Genomic DNA, 19,323 nt, shown 5'->3' with positions numbered 1-19,323 from the left:
CACTTCAACAGTAACAATGCTAATAAAAAACATTTCGCTATTGGAGACTTCGGATGTTAATCGCTTTATGCAAGTTTAATAGGCATTATGTATGGTTCTTCGATATGTAGTGATGACTTATTTGTAGATCAAATGGCACTAGTGTAGAGTCTTGAGTCTTTTAAAAGAACTGAGGCTACTAGTGTGGCCCGGAGACCATGCCGCTGAGCAAAAGCACAAGCCTAGAGGACTTAATTACTCACGTAATTAAACAAATACAGAGTTAAAAAAACGAAGGTGTTGCACAGGCCCACTTCTTTTGAAGAGTCGTCTCTAGCTTTCCCCTTGATCAACCTCCCACGTCGACTATCACGAGGTAGCCGACACTTTAAAAAACAACCCACGAATCGGCTGTGCGGTCACCGAGTTTCCGTGCGACTAAGAAGTTACTTGACCATAACGTCACTGATCCATCTTGTTAACTTCACACGATCTGGAGTATCGTCATATTTGAGAACTGTAGTATGGAATAGGGAGTGTGCTAATCATCTTGTGTCCCCATCAATCGTCGTAAGAACATTAACCTAAAAGCGAAGTCATTTAACAACGGATTGGGCTAAAATAGTTTGGTGGGGGTAAGGTTTCGCATTTACTCCCCTTTGCCACTTTGTTTTCACTTTAGGGCTACCCAGCCGTATCTAACTGGGTTTTGTCCAGCTAGTAGAGAAGCGGAGGAGGTGGGACTGTTACAGATAGCTCCGTAACAAAATTTCTGAGATGACACGCAGCTAGTGTCACCTCAGTTGTTAACAGGATCCCTATAGCGCACAGGATCGGGACTTAAATACCGCTACCAAAAATGTAGTGCCCCGAGATTTCAAGAAGATTCGAGATTACTGATAGGATCCGGAGTCTGCGCCGGCCAACTGAAATGCAATCCGCGTACCTTTGAGACCTTTCACGATCAAAGAGGGTCAAACAAACCACTAAAGCATTACAGTTATTGACAGTACTCAGCGAAAAACGCATTTAACAGGTAAAGGGGTTCTTCTGGTTTCACTACAGCCCTCCAAGTCATCTTTGAAGACGTCACAAGGAAGAGCAGTAAAGAGGACTTTTATGAACACACAGAAGGTCTACAGGCTACGACCACAATTAGAACGCCATAAGACCATTCCAGTGAATCATATCTGTAAAGACGCAGTGGGCCACGCAATTAAATAGACAACTAAATGGACTTTTTAAAGGAGTTGCGAACAATGGACTCGAACCTCGTGGTTGAGGATCGGCTAGCATCCCGCGAACCAGAGAAGAGCTCAGTGTCACCATCTTCCTAAAACTGTCTATCCCCATTGGCGATAACCAATATGTAATACTTATACTGTTTTAATGTTCCTTTCAGAGAGGAGGCGGGGATACGAACTGAACCTCTTGACTGAAGAGACAACGGCCTGCGAACAGAGGAGCGGTTACATGCTCACACCCCCCTAACATCTGTGCTGGCTTTCCTCATTTACTTGCCTTAGTAAACAACCTGGATGTTCTAAGAGTATGAGGACCAGGGAAGAGGAGACCTACGAGCCTTGTCCTACAAATAAATATGTTCCGGTCGAACCAGCCCCTTGGTTCTAAGGGTAGTAGGCTAGGGAAGAGGGGTAAGCTAGAATCGTGCTACAATTGTTGTACCACGTCATCGTTAGTGGAACAAACAACCATTCACCTTCATCAACCCTTATATATTGTTTGAATAAGAGACAGCAGGTTTTCACCTTGAATTCGTCTACATACACGTCTAATTCTTAAAATACTATGTCAACTTTTATTTGCATAGCATTTTCCTCTATTTCTATAACGTGCTTAAATATTCTGCTATATAATAGGGCAAAGTAATCAACGTTTAACTTAGATTTCGGGTCACATAATGTTGTACAATGCTACTTAATAAGTAACCACCACTAAGGCAAATATTTTTAAGTACATTGATTTCTGAATACTTTAGAATTGCCTTACATGTCAACCTACAAATTTTTGAACTATTTAATGTACCAAAACCGCTCCCATCTTTGCAACAAGAGGGGCTAGCGCTAGTATGAAATTTGTGTGTGGTTCTCAATGGCACCGAGGGATCATATTTGTTTCTATCTTACAGTAGTACGACAGTAGGTCCCAGATTTTGGTATTCATTTTTAGTGCACAAACTAACGAAAATTTGACACAAATAATCCAAGGTTCGGTTTTCGCTTTTTCACTCATCTTACAAAGGTCATCTGGATACCACCCTTACGCAAGTTGGAGAAATCCAGGCAACCAATGTTGGAAATAGCCTTAAAAATCTGCAAATTGATGGGATTTTTGCTAGTGATTTAAAGAGGGCTTTTTCTGTATGTGCAAGGCTTTGTTCATTTACATTATTGATTACACTGCGGGACGTGTTTAAGGTTCTCAGTGTCGAAACGATGTAATACTTCCCTTACTATTTAAACACCGTTTACTAAATTTCAAATTTTAAAACATGAATTACTGACAAATTTACTGATTGTGGCTGCTAATGCATATTTTAATATTAATTGACTACTATAATGTAGTTTGGGTTTTCATGTTTCTGGCACCGATGCCCTAACTTCTAACTTCATCTGCGAGTGCATGTGAGTGTGTGCACTTTCTTAAATGTGAATTGTGATGTCACTATTCGCCAATATCTGTAGGCGTCCCAATATTAGAGTGACCGTGATGTGGTTAGTGGATTTTTTGTAACTAATCGTTATATGTGACTGATACAGGGAGACCTATTTACGCAAAGTGCAACGCTGACAGTTATCTATCAAATTGATTGCACATCTAAATTTGCCAGATCAAACTAAATTATTGAGTATTTAACAAACTGTTTAATGACATTGGGTATGATTTCAATCAAGCAAATTTGGTGTTAAACAGTATTATACACTTTAACCGTGCAGCGTGCGTACTTGTTCTACAGTATATTCGCTCCTTTCAATTCAGACTGCAGAAGCCATTCGGAGAAGTTGCAAAGAAAGACCCATTCCTTTATTTACAAATCCTCTAATGCGGGAGCGAGTAAGTGCTTGCATTTACCTTCCATTGTATGTACAGAATTTTGGTCTGAACAATGGGAAACCTAGATCGCAAATTCATGAATTTATCGCCGAAACGAAATCTAATCACATGGGGTGTCAAATGTGGCGCAATTGTCAGGGTGAATGCAGCCATCAGGTGAGAAGCATGTTCTGAGTCAGCAAATTAATCAACCTCACGCTAGTTTTTTCTTTCGCCTGACTTAACTCACTCCAAATGCTGACAATTGAAGTTGGCTTCTCACTATTTTCAGTTCAGGAATAGCGCTAGAGTAAGATCTGAACTATCTCAAGAATTCTTAATTGCATGGTTTACTTGATTTAAGGTCTACAATTCTCAACGCATTTGCATTTTCTTTCATTTGTTATAACGCAACCTTATATTAAAAATTCGCGTAGCTCAGGTGCTTTTTGTAATTTATCAAGTCCTTTTTTGTGCAATTGACAGATCTTCTGGAGAGCGCTCAATTTCTTTTTTGACTTGTGCGAGTTTGCCGTGAATCAACCCACCAAACCGACGCCTGATTTCCCATCTATTGGATCACTGGAAAAGATCGCAGATACCCCTCCATTGCCAGTTCTGCTACCTCTTCGACAGCCACCAGTATCTCAGGCCTTTGCTTCTTCGCCACACCACCTTAGAAATGAACGCCTTTCTTCTTTTCCTGACGATATCTCCCATGAGAACTTGGATTATGCTGGACACTTTGTCCTGGTGAGTGTTTCCTATGACCACCTCTTTGGGGCCATATTATAGCAGCGATGCAGATTAGGAAAGAAAATTTGTTTACAAATATGTTTTATAGGGAGATTTTTTGCCAAAGAATTGTATTAATTACGGTACATTTTCTGGAATGTACGAGAAAATCGTACTAGTACCGAAAAAATCCTCGTGCACTCTAGATTTGACAGTTTTATTGGCTTGTGCTATATCTAGAATAAATACCTGCCGAAGCTTTCAAACTGCAGTGATGGTCATCAAATTTTAAATGACAAATTCACCCAGTATCGAAGCCAATCACTGACGTACCATCTATCGGAAATCAGATAAAAAACCACAATTTTGAATGACCTTAGTGATTAAGCCATCTAAAATGCTGGAAGATGGCTTCCTTTTCAGGTAAGCCATGGACAATGGATTCGCGAGTTCAATCACATTCTGTATGCCCTCTCGGAGCGCAGCCTCGGTTTTCCCGCTCAGTGTCAGATGATAGCAGTACTGGAGAACTGCCAGTTCAACCAATTTGGGGTTGTGGCTCACTGCAAGCAATTGGCTGCACGAGCCACTCTCCTGCGAGCCGCATTTGAGTCAGCCTTGGAGGCGGCGAAGAACTGTCGTTGCCACCCATGTCCTTACAAACTCAGCCACCTTGCCGATCGACTCCCCATTGACGCCGTCTGTTACCACGCTCGTGTCGACGCCCACACGGTCAAAGGGCCCACAACCACCGCGCCTGCCGTGGAGACAGTGGAGGGGAAGCCTGTTGCCTCTGCAGGCTCTGGTACGGAAACCCTCTTCTTCGCTCGAGAAGACGATGAATATGCTGGACTACCCATGGCCAGGTAGATGTGTGAAAATTCACCCCGACCATCCCACGAACGTATTAGCAGTTAACTCACGGAGAAGTTACACGTGGAAACAAGTTTTGTAAAACCACAGCCCTTTTACATCACTCTGATCGCCTGTTGTTCCAGGACAAAATTTCGCCAGGATCAATATTTGATAGCTTTAAATTGGGGATGCAAGTAAGGGGTGTATTCACAACATAGTAGGTACGCAGTGTGGGGAAGATGAAGATGTACATGCGACATTGCACATCAGTCGTAGTAGGAGCTACCGTCAGGATCCTCGCCCATCTCATGCAGTTGCACGTTGAAATCATCGATATCGCCCTCGCCGTTGTCAAAGTAGGTTTCGCAATAGTCGTCACCCTCCTCTTCTTCCTCCTCCACTGGCTCCCCGTTCCATCGCCCGTCCTCGGAGTCCTTGTCCTCTTGATTTTCCGCCTCCACAGGCTCGTCCACCCCTTCCTTCAACACGTTTTCGCCATCATCATCTGTGATTTTAAAAAAGCCACACCAAATTCAATAATGCATTTTAAACATTTTCAATCTTTTCAAACTATAAATCTTTGGAGATAGGAACAGATTTAAATTGAACTTGCATACTAAACTAATACAAATAATATTAATGTCACTTTTTAGGTTTCCGAAATCGTAAAACCAACGATACAGGAAGTCAAATTCACGTTTGTTTTGTTTTGTTTGCCTTATTTTTCATTTTGGTTCATTAAAGGATTGAACCCATTGCCGAATTTTGATTACCCAATAATGGTGTTTGAAACCGGGTCGTGTTATTTAGGCGTAGGCTGTAAACCACTTTTAAGAAGATTTTGATTGATAAAGGTGATAAAGTGTTTACCTTCATTGAAGTCGGCAGCATCGAGCATAGCCTGGTCTGGTATCATCTCAGCTGAACGGTCACCACCGGCCATCTTTGAAGAGTCGTCAAATCTAACACGCTTTGCTGAGCCTGGCGTGGTGGGGGATTTCCTTTTCAACTTGTCAGTGAGCTCGCTTGGGTACCTTTGGCAAGTATAAGAAACCGTGAGTTAAACTAGTATTTTGATAACACAAACTACGGATGCATTAAAATTCTCCGTCTTTAGCCCACTAAACTGACCACTCAGGAGGCTTTGAGAAGAGGGAGAGGAAGTCGCTGTCCCAAAAGGCTATCTCGTCAGTTTTTAGGAGAAGATGAGCAATGGAAGACTGTACGCTCGTAACTGATGGTGCTATAAATCCTGTCGAGTTAATACTTCCTTCTTTGGACGACGGTTTCCGCTTTTCCGATGAATTTCTTAGGGCGTAATCTAAAACTCCTTTGGTTACAAACTGTCAACCGCCTCAAGTTGGCCAATTTCACCTACCAATTGCAGTTTGAAATCTTTTTCTGAACCCTCTTCTGGTTTTCTATGCAACAAATTGGAATCCGATTGTGGTAATGCTGAGGGAATATGAGGTTCAGTGAACGAAAGAGGGATCAGCCGACTAATTACCGTTCGGGGGTCAGGAGCAACAGGCAAGGTAAATGGGTCAAAAAGCCTTCGTTTCACACCATCACGAAGGCTTGTGAAACCTGAACTTACGCCTCCGCGGCGCCTACCTCGGTTCATAATTCTAAAAAAAGCACTCATCTTAAAACGACTCTTATGATAACCAGACAATGGGAAATCGGTTGTAATAAATCTGAGGATTTTATTTACACAAATAAGTACAATGAGTAACGGAGGAATCACGACTAGTCCTTTCCCTGAATGAGAGCGTTGGCACGTGTTGCTCTCGCCTTGCGAAGCTCCTTTTTTTGTCGTTTTTTCTCCAACCGAGCCTGGTGGATTCGGATTAGGTCAGATTCCGAGTTGGCAGGATCACAAGTCATTTTGGAAAGCTTTAACTTAGAGAACCGCTTATCTTCGGCTGCCTCCTCCATCTCCAGTGCGATTATCGCCTGCTTCTCCTCTTTTTTCGCAACAGTTTGCATGTTAGTTGGAGTGACAGATCTCGCGTAAGGGATAGTTGCATTGATCTTCTCCTGAATTTTCATAAAAAGTTTATTTGAAACGAAGTATCCGTGCATATATGCGCGCAAGAACCGAGTGCCAACCAGGTCCATCATACCACATTCGAGCAACTGCTGTCTTGTTAGGAACTTATACCCGTCGTACATAGTCATTACATCAGGTTCGACTTCAGTTATCAGCTGGTCGAGATAGCTGCACCAGTGTGGTGCTTCCCCAAGCAGGGGTATGAAGTAACGCGAAACTTTTGGTGACTCGTTTGCAAGCATAATAAGCCCGCTCTTCGGAAAGTGATACATCCAGTTTATATCGAAGGGGCCAGTTTCGAATCCCACAAAGGTTTTTCCAGTGTCGATGTTCCAGATTTTTAGACAATGAGCGACCACTGCCAAAACCTTGTCATCGTGAAAACTGATCGTCTTGATTGGCCGTCTGTATTCGGTGTCCCTGGTGTGCAATGGACTTGTAGTTTGACGGATGTCATAAATATGTACTAGACCCTCGGCTGTACCAACAGCAAAATTAAGTGGATCTCTGTGAGTAAGATTTGAGCAGGAAAAACGGGCAAAAGTTTTCAGTTCCGATGGTCTTGGAGCTGAAGAACACACATCAAGATTAAAAGTCCATTCTCCACTTCGTAGATCCCAGCCGTAAACAACACCTCTAGTCGTACCAGAGAGGAGGACATCAAGCTCTGGCATATAGCAGCTTGCATTGTAGCTATTTGATAAATTAGAAGAGGAGGATAATAAAGGAGCGGCAAACCTGCCTTCACATAAATCCATCCGATAAACAGCATCACCGATAGACGGAATAAGGAGATGACATTTGGATGAAGTGTAATGTATATCAATACCAGGTCGCGGAACTCGAAAACGGAAATGATGGCCACCAGCTGCATGCACATCAATCCAGCGTTCTTCTTCCAACAATGCGAACTTTGAGTAGTCATCGCTCAAGCATGTCATTCGCGTAGGAAGATAATCAACGCAACGATCAAATTTCATAGAAAGGTTTCCAAGTTCGTAGCAACGAACACGAGGCTTATAACGGCCGAGAAGGAAAAGGTACTTCTGATCCGGTGAGCAGGTTATAAACGTCGACGCATCAGGCATTTCTAATTCATGAATCAACTCGATATGATTTTCTGCCCCAGGATCCTTTGCCAGCAGTTTTCTTTTTTCGGCTCTTGAGGCCCACTCTGGCAGAGATCTATCAGTGGTTAAATTATAGACTTTGATGCCATTCAACTTCACGACGTTCATCATGCCTGCTCACAAACATGCGAAGAGGTGGATATTAGCACAATGAAAGCCAGGTTATTGGACGCGAGCACCAATGTCATCATACATTTAAATTCATAAGTTGGTGTGCACCTCGGAAATTTCGCAGTGAAAAGCTGACAGTCCAAAAAAACTCAAAAGCTTTTATTCTTCTTAAAAGTTTATGATTTGCCCAAAGAAATAATACTAAACAAGTGGCAAGCAGAAGAGATGTTTAAGGGGTTTTAACTGGGGTATGGTAAGATGTGAAATAAATGGAGACCCTTAAATTAAATAATGTGTTTACTTAATCTTTGAATAATGCTGTGTGGGAGATTTCGTAGACATTTACAGGCCGCAAAGCTATTTTTAATTTACATCACAAAGGTGTGCAGCCCCTTGAACTTGTGTCATTTTCATTATAAACCAAAGTATCGTAAGAAAATATGCATTTATAATGTACAGAAGGGCTTGGGAGCTCCTAGCTTAGGCTGTATGCCAAGAAACAGAGCTGAAGCTCAGCCTGTGGACACCAAAATGTTTTCTTTGTTAAATGCGCAACCACGCTAAATTATAGTTTAGCACATCTGCGGTGAATTAAACCCGGGATTCTACATCTCAAGCCTCCAATCAGAGCTGCTACCCCTAAGCTTCCATCGCATTTAAAATGATTAAATATTTTGTCATACAATATGCTCAATATTTTTCCCTCAACCTCTGGTTTCGTGTTATGGAAACAGGTAGGGAAGCCGGACGAGGGCAAATTAAATTGAGTAGCAATAAATGAAAGGGTTTGAGAGCATTCAGGTTACGTTTTCCCTTCGGTGGCCGATGATGTCTGATTGGTTACAACGTTCGTATTTACTACCTACTCCATTGTAATATGATAGTGGTTTATCCCTCGGTTCTGGTGAGGCGCCACTCTTGTACTTAGAATTAGCCCCCTTGTACCTCGCTGGGTGGGCTGGCCTTTTGGGCCATGCCAATAGCCCAGACATCTCCGTGCTGAATACATATATTCTGCCCGAGTATTGTGTCTTCTTTCGTCTTCAGGGAGTCCCGGGACGCTACACTATGTTAAGGAGGTCTAGTTAAACAACTATGCATTGCATTTTCACTGTCTGGTACACTACTTTCATCTGATTATACTTCCAACCTGTGACATGGCCCTTGCACCATACTAATAGCCCTCCGCCTGTACTATACGTTAATAGCATATGCTCTTTTTCTCTGCTTCGGCCTGATGCGACTTGATACAAACTTCATTGCGTTATACTTTTATACAAGTGTCAGTAAGTTCTCCTTGTTGCCGATATGGCTTGTTATGACGTTGGGAAAGTATCTGGGTTCCAAATGAATAAAGAGGTAATAAAGGCAAAAGGTCGTCTTAAAGATGAAGATCCTTTGCAAATAGGTGTAGAAAGTTTATTTTTCATTGTGTTTATTTTTGTCCTTATGAGCATACAGTCTCAAACAAGTTAAACTTGTTAGCATTCCACTATAAGCCGACTGCTCTGCCTTTTTTAATTTTATATGTACCAGTCTTAACGTATTAAAATGATTCTTTCGGTAAACCAATATAGGACTCTTTTAACAACTTGGAGGAAAAGAAGGCATAATTTGTTAGCTGTTGGAAGCAATGTAACATGTTGGTAGTTTATTGAATTCTTGGTTTTAAGAAAGGTCCACTTTGAGTCTTCGTTGTAATACGATAGTGGTTTATCCCTCGGTCCTGGTGAGGCGCCACTTTTGTACTTCGAATTAGCCCCCTTGTACCTCGCTGGGTGGGCTGGCCTTTTGGGCCATGCCAATAGCCCAGACACCTTCTCCGTGCTGAATATATATATTCTGCCCGAGTATTTTGTCTTCTTTCGTCTTCAGGGAGTCTCGGGACGCTACATCGTCACTGCACCTCTGCCGGGTAGACCGGCCTTGGACCTTATCAACAGCCCTTTGCTCTACTGTATGTCAAATATAGATATTCTGCCCAAGAACTATGTCTTATTTCGTCTTCAGGGAAACCTCGGGGCGCTAAATTGGTAGAAGCGGAAATCGAGCTCAATCTTAAAGGACATCTGTACTAATTTCGATTGCTGAGTGGCAAACCTTTGCGGGGTAGATTTAGTGCAAGCGCTACGAATGAGAGAATCGGTGATGATTCCTGACGGAAGGGCTGAAAATGACGTTAACCTCTGGCAACTACCCCGATCTCATGTGCCACAGGAATACTATAAAAATGGAAGCGATATTAACCATGCTCCATTTGGAAGTTTCGTTACCGAGGTGCCTACCGTACCTATACGAGTATACTAAATATTTGAAAACCTGATACCTCCCCCACCCCTCTACTAACTGGATAGAACCCAGGTAGATATAGCTGGACAGCTCTGAATTGCAAACATCATGGCAAGGAGGAATATGAGCAAAACTCTGCCCTACAAAACTACGTTAAATTTCGTCCTTTGTTGCATTACCAAACTTTTAGGCCAGTGTTCCTCTACGATTAGCTGTGGATATGTGTAATAACGAGTGTAATTCCCTGGCCCAAAATCCAGTTCCCCTACTAGACGGAACTGCAGCTCCCGTAGAATTGCCAAGAGGGTTCGGTAATGTTGCGGACAAGGATCCCCTCAGTTGCATGGGAATTGGGTGACTAACAAGGTTGGCCGGTAGGTATTTCCTAACACTATCGACTACATTGTGATAGCTGACGCGGGAGATTGACCAAGAGAAGCGCAGGGAAAGACGCTCAAAGGAGAGAAAGGGCTCTATAGTACAATGGTTGGTTATTGAATTATCGAGTTCGGATAGGCGCGATGTGTCTCCACTATTGCATCTTTCGCAGGGTGGGTTGGCCATTGGGCCATGGCAGTAGCTCCAGTCGCTCCTGTGTGTCGAATGCATGTATACATATATTCTGTCCAAACATCGTGTCATCTTTTGTCTCCAAGGAAGTCTCAGAACACCACAGCAGTGTAGTACTTATATTGTTTAAATGTTCCTTTCAGATAGGAGGCGGTCGGACGAATCAAACCTCCTTACCGAAGAGCTGTCAGTATCCCACAAATAGGAGAAGAGTCCCGTATACAAACCCCTCCTACATTGTACCTACTTCCTTATTTACCTTAAACGATAAACATAAAAAAATCAAATCGGCCCGGATATTCTCAGAGTATGAACACCGGAGAAGAAGAGATCAACGAGCCTCGTCCTACAGCAGTGTATGATCATTTCTTAGTAGACCTAAAATGATCAAATTTATTAGTAAGAGCATAGGGAAAAGCATTTACATAATCAAGGAATTGGATTTTCTAGCCTGAAAGAAGGAATTTTCCCCCTTTACTGTAACTACTTAATTCATATTTCTAGTATGGATAATAAAAATGCCAATGTACGTACGTCTTTTTATCTCTATTTTGCTGTGTGTTTTTCATTGAGCTGTTAATTCTCCTTTAAAATTATGCTCATTAAGGCCTTCCTATTTATTTCCGTGCTTTTAATTGGACTATTAGTATATTGTAGCCCACATTGTTATTTGGATGGCGTCGGCTAGAGATGATTTACTGGAGGTCACGTCATCTGGCGGCGAGTCACAATTGAATGAGCGTCAGTTGTCAGCCCTTGTGCATTTTAAAGTTTGATCCGGTATTCCTTAATCTGAGCTGCAGGATATCTCTGGTATCAACGAAGATGATGTCGCAAAAAATATCCTGGAATCAAATAGTTGGGATCTTGAGGCAATTTCATTTCTTCTTAACTTGGATTTTAGAGGGCTGTTAATAGTTTTATGGGTTACGGTGACCCAAGTGATCAACGAGTTCGTAGAAGAAACTTTCCTCCTCCTCCGGTAGGCAGCACATCATTCGTTCATTCCTAGATTGATGTTTCACCGCAAAATCAACATATTTATTACGCTCCACGTGATCGGCTTCCGTGGCACATACAATTTTCCTCATTTGTGTTCGCCCCGCTTCGCTTTGCATGCAACTTATTTTGTGATCTATTCAAATTTCTATGTAAGTCTAAATACACTAGTTCCAGAATGTATTGAGCTCATTCACTTCTTACCGCTATTATATTGCTATTTGGGGGGTTTATACATCTTGTTCCCTTCACTTCAGTTTGTGTTCTATGCAAATTATTGGTGCATCACTGCTTGATATTTATTTTCAAAATTATTTTTAGTCTGTAAATTTTTTAATCTCGTTAATTTTAGTGTCTTTCATTTGGTCAGACTCTCGCCGTTGTAAGTCATTTGTAATGAAGTGCATTTTTATGGGTGGCTTGGCCATTTAACACTTTTGTGGTTGTTCTGTAATCTATCTTATTGAGGTAGTTTTTACTACCGTTTGTGATTCACCATTTACCCTATGCTTATTGTTAGCCTTATTGTTGTTTAGTTTTATCTATTTATTGCTTAATCGGGTAGCATGATTTTTACTGAAATAAGGGTTGTCCACATGAATTTTGTGCTGACTGAAAAAAAAATTGGTCCCATTTGCTTCCCGGTGCATTTTGAGACGGTTCCCCTGTGTGCATTTCTTGAATTTACATATTTTCTTTAGTAATAACTAATCCTGCGGACGACGTTCGCAACTTCATCGACGATTTTAAGAGAAGGTACCTGTCTGCTGCTTACGAAGTTCAGGAAGAGAGTGATGTAGATGCGGTAATGCCTTCACCGCCTGTGCCCCCTTTCTACAACGGTACTTACGGTGAAGCTTTGAAAGAAGCCAAACAAAGCTTGCGCTTCTTAATCATCTACCTCCATGGTGACTCGCACGAAGACACCGACGCATTTTGCCGGTAAGCCGCGTTATTCTCGGGCTTGGATTAAATGTATTTTAAGGTTGCTAGATTTTTACGATTGTGCAAATCACCTTGGACTATTGGATTTTCGGTAACACTATTGTTTTTAATTTTAACAACTCTGTATTATTTCAGAGATACTCTTCTTGATCCAATTCTACTGGATTTCCTCAACAACACGGAACAATTGTTGTTTTGGGCGTGCAATGTTAATTCTGCTGAGGGTTATCGTGTTTCTCAGACTCTTAGAGAACATACGTACCCCTTCATCGGCGTTGTTGGTTTATCTAGTGACCCTGGTCAGTTTCATAGTGTTCTATCTTAAATTAGAAAAATTTCATAAAATTTAGAAGTTTCAGCATGGAGTTAAAGTAGCTCCAAACTTTCAAATATCTTTGTTGTGGGATATCTAAAACGCCCCAGACTGCACCGATCTCTTTGAAGGCAAAAATTTGAGCAAAAGTCAAAAGCTTGAATAAATCACTTTTTTAACGCGTTAACGTGGTCGACATGGCGGTTGTCTTAGATGAATCCGTCCTTTTTTGCTCAAAGCCTACTCACAGACGTCTTTCGGTCCGCCTACCCGTATGGCTCTTCTTGGTCGTATTGAGGGTCTCACTAGCGCACCCATCTTAATTCAACATATCACGAAAATAATGAATGACCACCAAGGCATTTTGGTGGCCGAACGAGCCGAAAGGTAAGTTTACTTACCTTTTTACTCATACATTTGAAACAGACACCTTTTTTTTCCCTCACCTTACCTCACACCACCATAAGGAGCATTTGCCTAATCTTAGTGACAGTTTTATCATAAGTGAAGTTTCTAGCATGAATTCTCACAGGCTTTTAAACGTCTCGAAACGCACCTGTTGGTTTTCCGCTGCGAACGTACACTCCGAAGATGCAGTCGTTTGGTCGCACTCTAGTTAAGCTCTTTGTGCTGCCCGTTCTACTTTGAGAAAATGTTGCTTAAACGCCCGTAACGTTGAGCAGCACGATTGACGTCGACACTTATCAGTACACTGACCCCGAATAGGTTGTTTTCTAAATGAATTCTGCGTGGATGTAAACTGGTGGCTTGCCTACAGGGCGGAGCGTGAGCTGTCAACGCGTTTACGGCAGGAACAGGACGAGGCTTTTGCTGCTTCACTTGCGCGAGACCGCGCAAAGGCGGCAGAACGTGCGGCACACGCGGAGGCGGAAGCGCGCCTCGCTCAGGAGACCGCAGAGACGCAGCGCCGCGAGAAGCTTCTCTCCCGTGCTCGACTTCGCCGTCAACGCCGCTGGGCCACCTCACTTCCTGCCGAGCCTTCTGCATCCGTTTCCACAGAGGTTGTTCGACTCTCTATTAAACTGCCGAACGGACGTCGCGCCCAGCGCCTGTTTTCTGTCAAGGACTCGGTGAAAGTGAGGCTTCAATGCCTTAGACTTTGAACATTTTTTGCGGTAGCCATGATGGATCACTAATTGCAATGTTCACTGATTTTGTCTTTTGTCTGACCATGAGAATTGCGCATATTTTAATGTTTTTTAGCTTCTCTACTACTTCATAATCTCCCAGGAGGATGCTCCAAAGCACTTCGCTGTGGAATCTAATTACCCGAAGCGAATAATCGAATGCCGTCCAGGAGACGAAAGTGACATTGAGGAATACATTCCCGAGGAAAATCACGGTAGCAACAGCGTCGACGACGTTCTGACCAGGCAGGTGGATGATTGGGAGCCAAACAGTTTAACGGATCCCCCCTCTTTCAAAGATGCAGGACTCGCACACCCAGAAATGCTTTTCATCCTTGACATGGACTCTTGAAAGCTGTGCATTACACTGCCTATTCCACTGCACCAGTTCTTTCAGTTTCCTGCGCTCTAGGCGTGGTTATGCCACTGCTGCTGGTTTACATCTCACTGGTCTCCATTGTAAATTTTCTGATTTCCGCGAAGCTAACCTTTTAAATTACTATTCGTCTGGGGAGAATATTTGTTGCAGATCAAAGACGGCACCATGCAAACGACTAAGTACGGGACCTGCCGGTGCCGATGCTGTTTCAGGTCATGCGCATGGTGTTAACTGAGAACGAGTACCCCGGAGGAGGCAGAGGTGTGCGCGAGACTTCAGAACCGCGGCGTAGGGTTAGGGAAACCAATTGACCGAATAGTACTTTATCCCGGCCCTATGAAAGGACGGGCGGACGATTGACCAAACCTAACCAAGCGGATGTCACGAGCTTTCGTAAAAACAAAAAGGACATGACTGCAAACGAAAGAAGAGTGCCAGGTAGACACACCACCAAAGGATGAGCTTTATTACATCAAAACAGTCGTAGGTTTTTAAAAAAAAATAGCTAGAGACTCGCCCCCTTTATATTGGAGTCTATAATCTCAATAAGGCTTTTCAGGTTATCCCATTGTTCGCTGTTCAAAGAGATGCCTGAAATAAAAATGAGATTCACCACAAAGAAGGCTTCTGGTTGAGGAAATCACTCAAAAAGAACATTGGAGCACATCGAAGAAGATACAGAGCAAGAGGAAGATACCTTTCTTCCCTGGTTTCAATCCTCCGTCATTCTTATCCTCGTAATACTCACGGATGTCCACAAATACTCGACCACGAAAAGAGTGCACACGGACGTACTTTTTCCCCGTCAAATCTATTATTTTATCCCCATTTGCTGATTTTTCATAATTGACATCGCTGGAGGATTTTGACTGCTTAATGGGTGGTTCACCCTAAGTTTGAAATAAATAAAGTAGTTGAAACAACCTCTAGGCTCGACAACGACGCGTCAGAATCGTTGTTCAAAGCGGCTCCTCTTTTATTGCCAGGCATCAAGGCGGCCGCCAAATGGGCTCTCACGAAAGTCCCGCTTGAAAACGAGCATAGCAGTGATCGATTAAAAAGAGTGGCAATAACCGCGTTCGCAAGTTTATGTTCTATTTGTAGAACTATTTTAGTCAAAGTATGTATTTGTTTGTTGATTATAATTTACACAAAATTTTAGTACTAGGCACAACTATTGAGGAAGCGAGATTTTAACACCAGTAGTTTATTAAAAGGCACAAAATTTATAAAATCTTCTTTTATAGGATAGCATCAGGTGTAGAAACAATAAGATATAGAACATGATTTTAGGTAGAAAAATGCAACAATTTCAAGCACTACTTTGGATTATATGCAACAAACTTCAGCATAGTGCATAATCCGAGAATTCTTGACCGACCTCTTTTCTTACATATGACTAATATAATTATTATGATAAAACGTCCTTTAGTCATTTGGTGTTGTAGCCTGAGTTTTATGGCTTATTTGGGCTACAAATGGCAACTCACCCCAAGTATGTGTCACAGTCTCCTTTAAGTGTCAATAAGCAAATCGCTCAGAATATGATGTTTCAAAAAGTAACTATTAATCACGCAGTGCCTATTACACAAAAGTCAGCCTCTGCTCTCCCAGTCGGTTGGAAGCGCGAGGAGATCCTGAGACCGGATGGGTTAAATAGCGGGAAAACTGTCGTTTTTTATGTGTCGTAGGCTTGTGGAACTCATTATTCTCTGTTTAGTCCCAATGGAATGAAAATCCAGACGCAAAAGGAGCTGCAAAATGCACTTGGAGACAAGTTTGATATTTCATCATTTGATTGGCGTACCGGAAAGTTTTCAAGCTCATTACTGAAACATAGAATCCCAAACTCCGGTGACCAAAACAGTGTCAAAAGTAGCTTTTTCCGTTCAATTACTTCTTCAGAGTGCAAGACAGAAGATGTAGAGTACGATTGGTTTCAGCGAAATACAACTCCGAACTTCCCGGAACCCGTCATTGTCTTGAATCATAACGATAGCAATCGGTCCGACAAGTCGCCGGTAAAGGAATCATTAAAACAGGTAGATTGTTTTGGTATATCCCTACTATCCAGTTATTCTCGGAGCGTCGGTTGTCCGATCGTTATGCCGTTGATCATCGTGATGGGAAAACGCTTATTCGTTCCACCCTACCACCAGGAATCGAATGTAAGCTACTATTGTAAAATGTCAGTAGCCTCTAGCCGCTGGCGTACCCGGATATAACAAAAGTCAATTATTGCAGAATCTGATTGTTTCACTGTCTTCAAAACATGGACCTATAACTGGCCAGGAAAGAACAGTTGAGCAGAATCCTTGCGCTATGCTAAATCAGAATCAGCCATATGTGAAGGTGTTTATTATTTCTTACTTATTGCATAGCGTAGAATTTCGTCATTACCGATGAAGATATTCGTAAGCAATATCAACGCGTAAAGGATATCAGAGATCGCTTGCAAGCCGCCAGAAAGGTATGTCCTGAATTTTTCTTTGATTTGTCTCTTTCCAGGTGGCTTCAAACGGCCATCAAGCCTAGTGTCTCAAACTTTACAATCGACGCCTCGGATACTCCTAGTACCTTGTACATACAATTTGTTCACATTGTGGTAGGAAATAGATTTGTTTGTGTACGAAGGCATTAATTGCTAACTACTCATATTTTATTGTATCCTGGGGAACACAAGTCTTATTACCAAAATTTGCTTGCTACAATACTAAGGAACAAGGATATCTACAATACCCATGCCCACAGAGTTTGGTAACAATGAATTGACGAAGATGGTTAATTTATGTCAAATAAAGGCTATACAAACGGAACTGTTGAAGAGAGGTGAAATCATGATACCCACCAAACCAAAAGGTAATAATCATCATAGATTAGTGATTTGCTTCCATTTAAATGCGTTTGCGGGTCATTCTGCGCATGTCTTCTCGCATTCGCCCATCTTTCCCGACTGTCGTTGCCTTTTCTTCTCCATTGCCGTAGACATTACGTGTTGGTAATGTTCGTGAACCTTGCGCACCCTTTCCTCTTTGATTTTCTGTTTCGACAAAATGGATAGCTTTAAATCAGTGGTTTACACCTATGTCTACCAGTGAGGCCTTTTGTTTATTGCATTGGCAGAAAGCGAACTTAAAGTTGTTTAATGGGACACTTATCATCTGTTAACCTGCATACCTTTGTGATTGTGGGACATAGAGGGGCTTGGGGCACAGACACGTAACTACCTACCTCTACAAATAAAACGGACCACAAATTACGCTGCCCTGCAAGTCCTGAAAACAATCTATTTCGGTCCCACGGAAAGGAATTTTCGTTTTAGGTTCCTACCGCTGTGGCATGCGATTCACCACAATCGACACTGGTGCAGATGACATGCTCTCCACCTAAGGTGAATGGGGTAACTCACTCTGACACGTTCTTCGCTGCGGCGATACCTTTCCTCCAGATCGATGGTTTTTACTGGAAAAGCACTTAGACGACGAGCGAGATCAGCAGGGATCCCGCGTCGTGGTTCAACTTCGCCGACAAAAAAAGTTAAACTTCGTAGAACTCCCATGGTCGGACTCTCGCTAGTCATGAAGGAGTTTATCCCGTTTCCATCTCCGGAGGCCTCGTTAGTATCGAATGCGCCCATTTCTTCCCCTTTGATGCGGATTCTTACACGCTACGCCAACGAATCCGAGGTATCTCTATCGATTTGCCTAGTTCGAATGGCACGTGTCTCGCACAACCTCACTCCACGACCAGATTGGCACCTCCTCTGTTAAGGCGGAAGATTTAACGTTCCACGCGAACGCTTTGGCTCTTATTTGTCATCAGATCCTAGCATTAGCCCGGCACTACGTGAAGCCGGCTGTCTAAACGTGTGTTAAATCATATGTTTGCGTCATCTGAAAGGAAAACAGTAATATCCAGCAGCGATGTTTATTCAAAAAGTACGTATACAAATTGTAAAGAGGTCGGCGGAGAAAGCATTTGCAGAAGAACATCAGAAGCTACCAGAATTTTTCCCATCCATTCGGTTCACACTAAAAGAATGGAGAAAGCTAGATTGTCAACTACAAATGCCTAAGGAATTAACTGCATTGGAGTTCGGAAATGGCTCGAGCTAGTATTGAGACGAAGCAAATAAATTTGCTTATTTAGACGATTCACCGTTGATTACGATAAATTAACAAGTTTTAGATTAAAATAACAGGTTTAAGTCCCAAATGTAATACGTATGAGTGCTCCCCGTGAATACCTAAAGCAAATAAATTTCTTAGGTGTGTCGAAGTTGGTGCTATTATCTCAAAAAGGATGAGTAAGAAAGTGTGACAGTTTATAGACGGGATTAACCTACCAAAGGTGAATGATTCGTAAACTGAGCGTTTTTGAATGGACTGTTAGGCAGATTTTTGGCAAATTTTCGGAGGTGACTAATGGGAAGGATGTGGCCCTGCGTCGTAAAGAGATAATCCTCCTCATGCACGTTTAGTGGGTGAGATTCATCGAAGAGCTTAAGTTAGGATTGTAAAAAGGTGGTTTCCAATGCGTGCAACACAAAAAATATACCATTCTTGTCCTGAGATGGGCCTTGTACTATTTGCCAACAATGGGTGTTATTAAGCTTTGATGCACATTAGGAAATTGAATTAATTTTCAACCAGGCAAGCGTAAACTGAGATCAGTCGTTAATGCCAGTAGGACTTATTCCCAAGAATACAAAAAATCGCCCAGTATTTTAAGGCTTCGGGCAGCAGCACAAATTTATCACTAAG

The 19,323-nt window shown here is 42.3% G+C and overlaps 6 protein-coding genes across 6 annotated transcripts; 3 read left to right on the top strand and 3 right to left on the bottom strand. All coding sequences in view use genetic code 11, as the record gives it.

Moving 5' to 3' along the window:
• Positions 1-3,042: 3,042 nt before the first annotated feature.
• EGR_02910 (phosphoglycerate mutase) lies at positions 3,043-4,638 on the top strand (the record flags this gene model as incomplete). Its single annotated transcript, XM_024492159.1, has 4 exons — positions 3,043-3,054; positions 3,091-3,210; positions 3,520-3,786; positions 4,192-4,638. 4 exons carry the CDS (start codon positions 3,043-3,045, stop codon positions 4,636-4,638), a joined length of 846 nt encoding a protein of 281 aa, XP_024353354.1.
• A 251-nt stretch (positions 4,639-4,889) lies between these two features.
• EGR_02909 (hypothetical protein) lies at positions 4,890-6,247 on the bottom strand (the record flags this gene model as incomplete). Its single annotated transcript, XM_024492158.1, has 4 exons — positions 4,890-5,128; positions 5,494-5,657; positions 5,755-5,915; positions 6,002-6,247. 4 exons carry the CDS (start codon positions 6,245-6,247, stop codon positions 4,890-4,892), a joined length of 810 nt encoding a protein of 269 aa, XP_024353353.1.
• Positions 6,248-6,372: 125 nt separating this feature from the next.
• Positions 6,373-7,917, bottom strand: EGR_02908 (Nucleolar protein; the record flags this gene model as incomplete). Its single annotated transcript, XM_024492157.1, has 1 exon — positions 6,373-7,917. One exon carries the CDS (start codon positions 7,915-7,917, stop codon positions 6,373-6,375), a length of 1,545 nt encoding a protein of 514 aa, XP_024353352.1.
• A 2,810-nt stretch (positions 7,918-10,727) lies between these two features.
• On the top strand, positions 10,728-14,533 carry EGR_02907 (FAS-associated factor 2; the record flags this gene model as incomplete). The annotated part of the gene is made up of 10 exons (XM_024492156.1): positions 10,728-10,815; positions 11,434-11,546; positions 11,580-11,758; positions 11,789-11,927; positions 12,128-12,161; positions 12,477-12,717; positions 12,856-13,019; positions 13,273-13,420; positions 13,812-14,130; positions 14,258-14,533. The coding sequence occupies 10 exons, from the start codon at positions 10,728-10,730 to the stop codon at positions 14,531-14,533; spliced, it is 1,701 nt and encodes a 566-aa protein (XP_024353351.1).
• Positions 14,534-15,065: 532 nt separating this feature from the next.
• EGR_02906 (Activated RNA polymerase II transcriptional coactivator p15) lies at positions 15,066-15,550 on the bottom strand (the record flags this gene model as incomplete). The annotated part of the gene is made up of 3 exons (XM_024492155.1): positions 15,066-15,151; positions 15,258-15,450; positions 15,485-15,550. The coding sequence occupies 3 exons, from the start codon at positions 15,548-15,550 to the stop codon at positions 15,066-15,068; spliced, it is 345 nt and encodes a 114-aa protein (XP_024353350.1).
• A 488-nt stretch (positions 15,551-16,038) lies between these two features.
• EGR_02905 (Methyl-CpG-binding domain protein) lies at positions 16,039-17,095 on the top strand (the record flags this gene model as incomplete). The annotated part of the gene is made up of 6 exons (XM_024492154.1): positions 16,039-16,247; positions 16,281-16,602; positions 16,635-16,728; positions 16,764-16,912; positions 16,947-17,030; positions 17,069-17,095. 6 exons carry the CDS (start codon positions 16,039-16,041, stop codon positions 17,093-17,095), a joined length of 885 nt encoding a protein of 294 aa, XP_024353349.1.
• Positions 17,096-19,323: the final 2,228 nt, after the last annotated feature.

The sequence above is a fragment of the Echinococcus granulosus genome (assembly GCF_000524195.1).
Source record: "Echinococcus granulosus chromosome Unknown EG_S00014, whole genome shotgun sequence".
In the NCBI taxonomy this organism is placed as follows: Eukaryota; Metazoa; Platyhelminthes; class Cestoda; order Cyclophyllidea; family Taeniidae; genus Echinococcus; species Echinococcus granulosus.
This window is presented reverse-complemented; position numbering and strand designations above follow the sequence as displayed.